At 37.2% G+C, this 9,386-nt stretch overlaps 1 protein-coding gene across 1 annotated transcript in view; it reads left to right on the top strand.

Moving 5' to 3' along the window:
- The first annotated feature begins 6,295 nt into the window (after positions 1-6,295).
- Positions 6,296-9,386, top strand: part of SHISA9 (shisa family member 9) — a 320,102-nt gene continuing 317,011 nt past the window's right edge. The window contains exon 1 of the mRNA XM_019540140.1: positions 6,296-6,419. Coding sequence (XP_019395685.1) covers positions 6,308-6,419 — 112 coding nt within the window. The 5' untranslated portion in view covers positions 6,296-6,307. The remainder of the gene's footprint in view (positions 6,420-9,386) is intronic.

The following is a 9,386-nucleotide window of genomic DNA, read 5'->3' as shown; positions in this document are numbered from 1 at the left end:
AGCCCGCTGCCGGCCCCCGCGGGGGGAGATGCGGGACTGGGACTGGGACTGCCCGAGGGGCAGAGGCGCCGGCTAGCGAGAGGCAACGTGTCACCAAAGATGGAGTGTGAAAGTCGCTGTGTCTCGTGCGTGTGTGTGCAGCTGTGTATCGCGTGTGTGGGGGGGGGGGGGAAGCTGTCTCGTGTGTCGCATGTGTGTGAAGCTGTATGTCTCGTGTGTGCGAAACTCTCATGCATCTCGCGTGTGTGCAGCTGTGTCTCATGTGCGTGTGAGGCGCTGTCATGAGTGCAGTGTGTTGTTTGTGTGCCGGGTGTGAAGCTGTCTCGTGTCACGCAAGACACGGGTTCACACATGAGACACAGCTTCACACATGTGTGAAGCTGTGTCGCGTGCGTGCGTGTGTAGCTGTGTCTCGTGCGTGTGTATGAGACACCCCGTCTCCACAACGTCACGGCTGAGTTGGATCCAAGAGAGCCTCCCCCGCGCAGAGGGAGGCGCGCTGTGTAGTGTCTGCTCCAGGGACTGGCTGCCTGGTGCTGAGGAGTCAGGTGGGCAGCCCAGGACAGAGCCCAGCTGCCTCAGCATCATCTTTCCCAGCCCAGATTGTCCCAGCAGTTCAAAATTGAGGCGTTAGACATTTGTCAAGTTTTCAGTCTGATTCATTATGCTAATCCTAGGCACAAGAAAAGTAAAACAGATGGGGAAAGGCATTTAAAAAAAAAAGGCAGATAGCTCAATTAAAGAGTCTAAATCGATTCCAGCAGCTCGGGCAACTTTGGTGTTAACATGCAATTGCAAGGACGCCTTCTATCGGACATGCAGCGTGGCAGAAGCTTTTCCATCTACCCGACTGGTGGTCGGTAGAAATGGAGTAATTCACAGTTAGAGCTACACTTGGCTCAGGAGTCACCCTTGGAAAGAGAGTTCAAGGGATTGACTCCACACCTGGAGCCTAATTTCTTATCCAAGTTTCTGCACCACTTTGTGATTAACAGCCTCCCCTGAAATGAACAGAAAAAGCCACCAAAAATAGTGCTGCGAATGCATCACCAGTTCACTAGCAATTATTTGCTATTTATAAATTGGATGATATGGATTCATTTTTTACTACTGAGGAACAAAGCAGACCATAGAAATTTTAGTCAACTCAACATTATGTGTTGGTGGCAGTTCTGGAAAGACTGTTTTTGTTGAGCCAATATAAATAATCCTTTAGACATTTTAAGAACCCTGACCTACTAAATTGAGAAAAAGGATACACAGATATTTTTTGGGGGGAGGGGAGGGAACATCTCCTAACCTTGAAGCATTAGGTGAAGCTTCTCTAGCATAACTGTGTTTCCCTTTCCCCTGCATCATTCTATTTGTGCAGTATCTATGCGCAGGCAAAAGGGCAGCTAAGTTTGGGCATTTTAATGTAGCAGAAATCTTGACGGAGAAGGTGAAATAGTGTATCCGTTCCTGTTTAATTCTGGCTAAATCAGCCATATTTCTGGTAGTAGCTGATCAAGAAGCCTCTATCTATTTGCTCTCTATCAGACACAGACATGAAGGATTTTGAAATATTATTCTGCTCCTTAGTACATAGACACTGAATTATAGAGGCAGAAACATGAACTCAGTCCCCTTCATACCTATGTGGGTAAAGACTGGGTGTTCACAAAGAATATCTGTTAACTTAATTAATATTTCCCAAACCACAGAAATCTTTATACTAGGATTATGTGAGAGGCCATAGGAACACAAAAGAGGCCAGATGACATGGGAAAACAGTGGCCTACTCGATGCACACAATGGACATTCATCTACTAAAAAAAAATACTACAGCTTTTTGAAAGTTTTCAAGTTCTCATAACAAATATTTGGGGTAAGAATTTCAAAGCCATCTGGCAATCTGGGTACCCAATTGCTATTAATATTAAAAGTGTCTAAAGGGTTTTCTAAATCCCTTAGCTCTGAAAAATTCTGTGTGGAAAAAAATGAGACAAAAATTTATCCTCAAATGTTTAACTATAACACTGTATCCTTGTGTTTCTACACTTCTACTTTTTCTAAAAAAAAAATGTCTGCACAGGGTTTTTGGGCAAGAATGTTCAATACTTGATAAAATAGTTCACAGTAGTAAGAAATAAAACTTTACCTATCCTACAGATTTATCTACCTTCCTGTATAGAACACATCACTGAGCTATCTATGAAAGTGGGCATGGCTTCATATGCTTTTCCTAAATTAAACCTCATAAGGAATATTAAAATCAGTATGTCACCTTGAGGGACTTAGGTAGGCTAAACTGAAATGCTATACTTGATGTTAGATATTCTGGTCAAAGATTTTATCTGTGTGTTTTGCATGAAAGTAGCTTGCATAGTTTCAAGTGTTATGTATTAATCCATTTTTCCTGAGAGCTAGGAGGACAGAAAGGGTGAATTGCCTATTATTCTCTCATTTGAGAGAGTTTTCTTTTGTCTAGCTAATGAATACGTGAAACACATGAACCCTATTAACTTTTATGGACAAATTCACTTAAAGAAAGGGGGACATTACTTATCAGAAATACAATGTACAATATATTGGCGTGCCTTTTTAAAGGCCAATGTAATGATATAATGATCACTGTATGATTAATGAAAGGATATTTTATTTAATTTTTTTCATCAATTATTGTACTGAAAATTACTTTCAGCACAGTATTTTAAAGTGGACTTATTCAGTGAAAAGCATCAAAGCTAATTACTTGCATTGAAGGGATGCTATGTACTTCCTGTAGTTTAGACAAATAAGGACAAGTATAACTCTTATCATATTTTAACATTATGATTTCTGTTTAGATTTTCATTCATATACTCTCTTTGTGTGGGGAGTAATGGCAGCAGAAGAAGATGAAAGGGGTGAATGAACTCTGTCTGACTTGCCCCCCTAAACCAAGGATGTTAATATACTGTTTATTCCTGATATTTAATGACACTCTTTCTTTTCTTTAGGTGAATTTGTTCATCAAAGCTAAGAGGATTAAAGTCTTTCTTTTGTCTTTAGATAAAGAAAGTGTCAAACTGTGTCCAAGAACTGAGCAATAATGTCTACAAAGACCGCTAATCCTCCCTTTTGCCTTTCTTGTTTCCCAGGAAAGGGAATAGATTGAAGGGGGAGGTCATGGGGTAGTCAATAGGAGTGACATTTATAAGGGGACTGTGCTGCCAGGTGAGACGGAAGTTGGATAATAGTAAAGAAGAGTCTGTTTCCTTAAGCTGTTGCCCGAGCAGCAGTTAGGTGTTCTCAACACAGCACTTTACTCAACAGCATTTCTAGGCTGTACTCTTATACCACCAGAACAGGTACAGGAATTTCTCCCTTGAAGTGTAAGAAAGAAGAAAACCCCAAAGACTGACCTTTTCAATTTCCAGTAGGCTTTTCCCTTCTCTCCATAGATGGGATTTGTCTGCAAATAAGAAATAGCATTGTTTACTGTGCCAGTTCACACGGGACGTGTGTGGTAGAGGAGTAGAGGGCTCAAAACTCACCGTTTTTGATATTACCTGCACTGTATAGGTCCCATTTTTAGAAACTGTGCTACCAATAGATTGAAAACAACTTTTTGAATATCTCATTAACCAACTGAGTTCACTTACCTCCAAAATGTGGGGATCTCCTCATTCATTTTTTATTTGTTCAAAAGGAGTGTACTTGGGGCAAAAATATTCTAAATTGCTCAATGTTGGATCCTACATATACAATTATTTCCCTGATGTTTTCTGACCTTATTTCGGAGGAAAAAGAAGACAACTGACCTTTCATTAAATAACATGTATTTGAGTTTCTTAAAACTTGTAGCCATATGGGAATGGCTTAGTTATATATACTTTCTATCTTCTGAGAACACCATCACATATTCAAACAGCAAAATCTTACAGGAAGAGCTATCATGAAGATTTATGACATTTTGTGGACACCTTTGGGCCATGATCTGATGTAGAGCTGACTTTGTTTTATATCAGTTTTTCTTCTGTACTTATCAGTATATAGGACCATATGATGTCATTATCTGTCTGATTAGGAGATTACCTCATGCTTTGGTCCACATTTTCTTAAATGAATTATATATATTAGAGGTGTGCATTTAGAGGGCAATGCTGATCCTTATTGATATCATTTTCTAGTCAGACTTATGCTAACACCTTCTCCTGATATTATTCAAAGTCAGTAATATGGTACCCTTTTAAACTTTAAAAAAGAACTGAAGTGCAATACAGGAGCAAAGCATGCAAAAAAAAGCTATACATCAGCAGAAGTAAAACATTCTCATACATAGAGATAGATACATGGAGATAGAAACTCCATATATACATAGAAAGGAGTGGATGGATAGAAACTTCATCTATAAGAACTTGTTCTGCTTATGAAGGGTTTGCAAAGCATGCACACCATGTAAGGACTTTATATGGCCTTCATGGCACAAATTTCTACAAGTATTTTCAACCGTGTAAGCACATTCTCAAAAGGCCAGAATGTGACTCCAAACATATTCTTTTGTTTTTGATTTCTATGAAGTGATGAACATCCTTAAGTCTTACTTGTAACACTCGGACAAAAGTAGTGTGCATAAGATACTCAGCTCCTTAAAATTAGGCCTTTATTTGTATACAACAGTGTAAGTGGAGAAAGTGTCTAATTAAAAAGCAACAGCCTGTCTTGAAAGGTTCCTTGTATAGGAAGTACAATCTCCTTTTTGTCCTGGCTTTTGGTATTCTTAACATTGTTAAGAATAACACTTGGTCAATTACTCATTAATTGATAGATAAATATTTTTGTAGTAATATTAGGTACCTAAATGAGCCCAAGTCTTCTAAGAGCAATTTTAAACATAATTTAAGGGAATTGTGTGGCAAGTTCCCAGGAAGTTCAATAGAAATGGAACATTCAAGCCCCTTCGAAACCTCAGCCTTATTAACCTTAGGCAGTAGTTAATCTGGCAGCATTACCTAAAGTCTTTATCAAATAATATAGTTACATTAATAGCAATGAGGAAGCCATCTCTCAAAACCTGTTCTCACAAGTTTGGGAATATTATTCTATGCATTATGCATTATCACACAATTTTAACTTTCAGAATAAAGGTAGGGGGGTAAGGCATTGTTTCCTTTTCCAAAAATATTTCTTGAATGAATGTAAGACATATGCTGGCAATTTGCTTTGTATACATAAATTCTGCATACATTTATTAGGCAACCAGTGTTCTCTTGCTTCAGTCTTTATGTTGCTATTTAGCATTTTTTTTCTTTTATATATAATCCTTTTCTTTCAGGATCATATTGTGCATCTATACAATATCTATCCAATATCAGCTAGTGCTTTTTTTCCCCCTCAGTTATGTAGGCCAGCTCTGTTACTCTTGCTGTTTAAGTATTGCTTCAGATGGAAGTGCTGCTTCCAAATGCCTCAAATAATGCTTTTACAGTATCAGCAGAGTATTTTTTGTAATGTGTGATCAGAATTGTACCTAACAATCTAATGGCACTATGCCATCCGCAAACATTTGGAAACATATTGTCATGTATCTTGTGCATACCAATGTAATGTGCCTGCATTCTAAGAGTAAGACCCAGCTCAAGATTTTTCTGGCTGTCTGTAACTTACATGAAGCTAACATATATTTCAAAATATTCTACATATTAACAAGGAAAATAACTCCTATCATAGTTATTCAGAAGAGCTGTGCTGCATTTGCCACAAGTTTCATTAGTGAATGTATTTATTTTTTTATTCATTAATTTATAAGCCACCCTTTTCCAGATGCAGTATCTGGGACACTATATATAATTTCACAGTAAATTAAACTAAACTGGGCACAGTGCCCAGAATAGGCATGCATTCACTTGAAAACTAGCTTAAGTGGTCTAAAAATTAAGAACTGGTGGAAAACAGTGGCAAATAATGGTCAGTGATGCACTGACCTGAATAGGAAAGACTTACACTGAGCCCTTAAGACATTAATAACACATGCCATATTCCTTTGCCTAAGGCCAGAGCTTCTGCAGGTGTGCCAATTATTTTGTATGCCACAGTAGTACACAGATAGCTATATGGCATGCAAGTCAATCCTGCTTCTACTGAAGTCAACAGTAATACTTCTGGTCCTACCCCACTTGATAAGAGTGGGATAGGACCATTGACTCCGACCTTTCCAATTTAAACACTGTTAAATATAATAAGTTGAATTAAAAAGACCACAGTACATTGCAGTTGCATTACATATTTTACAATAGATTTATTCTGAGTTTAATTTTTGTTCCTTAGGGCTCTTGCTGATGTTATGCGACCTCAGGGTGCTTGTGCAACAGATCACATGGAGAGAGATCTAAATATCGTAGTTCATGTACAACACTATGAAAATATGGAGACCAGGGCACCTGCAAATAATATACGTAAGTTGCATTATATTTTATCAGTATTTTGCCATGGTAGTATATTCAAGTGGTAATGACTGAAGGAGACAGCACGTGGGATTTTGTAAAATTTATATATTCTTGTGTTGAATTAGCATCAAAGCTTTTAAGGTTGAAATAGTGCAACATTGGCAATTGGCATTTAGAATTTAACATTAAACTTCTGCATTTGTTTGGAATTAATATTAGTAGTTGCCTGACATTTATTATGTATCTTCATATCATTTTAAAAGAAATTTTCATTTAGTTAATCAGATTATCACTTCCATGTTTTGGTGTACTTGATTGTTACTTTTGTACTCCCTAAAGATTACAGTAAAAATTAGAGGCTATTTAATAAGGCTCTAAAAGTCCAAGAAGAAAGTATTTTATTCTATGAAAGACTTATGGTGCCATTCCCAGAATGCTTTTCAGAAAAACATTAAGGAATAAGACTTGAATGTGTCACAAGAACTGCTTTCTTCCTCCTATTTTCAAGTGAAAAATTATGGGGGGGATTTTATTTGGTTTTTTATAACAATATTATGTATGTATTTTATACCTTCTGTGTTATATACTCTAGTCATTGAAGACCAAATAGAGAGTACCTTACATGTAATATGAAATATAGTGAAGTTTCAAGTAGTTCTTTGATCCTGTTAAGAGGTTTACAATATTGGACCAGCCCTTGAGAGAGTTCTTCTTTCCTAAAGAGATGAAGTTTCCTCTAGGGAAAAGTGTTGTGCATTTGCAATGGTACAAAGGTACCTTTCTGCAACAAAAAGGTACCTTTTAGACATGTTAGGCTCATTATATGTTTAGGCGTGTTATATGGTTTAAGTCTTTTCAGACCTCTTGCTTTTCTATACATCTTTGCATAACTATAGAGAGCTGATGGCTTACTATATTAGGACAAGACAACAATTCTGCTTGAACTGTACTATGAAACTGTTGTGAACCCATCCCATACTATTCCTTGGTAACAAGGTACTACAAGGAAGATGGAGAACTCAGAATATTTATGCATTTCTGATGAATGCACCCCTTTGGGTACTGATGATAGAAGCTAGGTGTGATTTCCTATTCTGTAAGTGAATGGTATTAGCAAGACAGTGAAAGCTACAACCTGTGGGAAAGTTACCATGTACAGTGAAGCCTGTCCACCTGTTCTCATCTAATTGCACTGTTTCCCAAGGAACTGTTTGCATCCAGACCTATGCAGTATGCTTGTACTTTTAGGGAAAGTCAGAGCTTTGCAGCACCATTAAGTCTCCTATGAACTTCCATTCGAAAAGATACCAGCTCCCAAGAGGAATGGAAAGCAATTAGGTACGCTCTCCCTAGAATCTGGGTTAAATGTAGCACCCAGGAATTGTACAGATACCTATTTAATTGCTCACTTCTAGATATTTCAGAAATCATCACAATGGAATATTTAATATTAAGGATCTTATGCAGTGTAATATATGGAAAGAACACAGCGTATCTTTAGACTCCAAGAATTTCTTGGCTTTATCAGTTTTAGGGCCTGCTTCTGTAAAAATTTCCACGTGTGCAATGGAGTGAGATTATATATCTAAGGGCTAGGTACCTGAGACATTCTAGGCTGACTCTCAGTGGGTATAAATTACAAGAGGCCCATTTAACAGTTTACAACAGCTGAGGACAGGCCACTTTTTAACATTTTTTTTCCTATTTCATAAGGGGAAAACTGAAAGGAAATCTAGAAAATGTCCAGACATGGACATGATAGTTCTGTCAGGGTTATCACAGTGTTATGTAAACAATTTTAAATGTTGTTGTTATGTGGCTGATGCATCATTCACCATTGCTTTTACTGACTTAATAATGTCAGAAAAATACATCCTTAGTAAAAAGAGTACAATGAAGTGATGTTTTTGAGCTGTTGCAGTCTGCTGAGTGTGTATACATTTATATTACAGTATTCAGAGGGAAATCCTTATCAAAGATATTTACATGGATAAGGAGAAGCCAGTTTTCTAAATCTAACATCTTCGTTATTTGAAACTTTTATGGTGGAATTATGAAAGGTAGGAAAATGGAGTGGTACATTCAGAAAATGTTAATAATGCAGCATTGTCCAGTCCTAGTGTTAGAGAAATGAGAAACCTTTCTGATATCATTTTACAAGCAAATAAATTAGAATCTAGTACATGGCTTTTATAGAAAATTACCACAGCCATTAAGCATGCTGAGCAAGTGAAATGGTACAAAATTATAGCATCAGATGACGACTTCTGTAGTTCTTTTTAAGTTACAACCTTCAGGAACAACTCAAATTGTGATTTAAATGGAATTTTAAGTTTATTAAATTTGTCCCTCTTGTGTTGTTCCAAGACCTAAGGCAGCAAAGGATACTTTCATTGCCACTGTGTGCATTCTTTTTTTATTAACTCTTTTTTCAAATGCATTAAAGACAAACTGTTAAAGGCAAAGTGTCACTCATGTTTTAATTTAAACAATTATTTAGTTGTGCCTTCTGACCACTTGAAATGCAATTTCGTGGGTGCTGCCAAAATTCCTCAGAAAGAGGAGCTCTAGCAAAATAAAATACCTTGCATAACAATGAAACTGAAAGACTATATTTAAGTCTCTAGACTTCATGACGAAAGAACAAGTATTTCCTATGTGGCCTCAGATTAGCACTGTTACTTGCCAAAATTAGAAATCCATCAATAGGCAAATTTCCTAAGGAATAACAGTAAGTGCAAAATGTTTTCTGGAGGTTTTTGCAGCCCAGAGAAAGGATACTTCCATTCATTTTTTGAATATCCATCTTGGCAGACCTGGTAAAAGACAGACTTTGTTTTGCCCATATCTAGATCCAGACAGTGTAAACCCTAATTGCTTAAGTCTACTATGACCATTAATGCTTGTTACTATCTCTGCTTCATTTCTAATAATGTGCCTTATTTTGGATTACTTAGCAATCTTAGAGTGCCCTAC

This window comes from Crocodylus porosus, unplaced genomic scaffold, assembly GCF_001723895.1.
Source record: "Crocodylus porosus isolate Cpor-Errol unplaced genomic scaffold, CroPor_comp1, whole genome shotgun sequence".
NCBI lineage: Eukaryota > Metazoa > Chordata > Crocodylia > Crocodylidae > Crocodylus > Crocodylus porosus.
The sequence above is the reverse complement of the archived record's forward strand: the minus strand, read 5'-3'. Positions and strand labels throughout refer to the sequence as shown.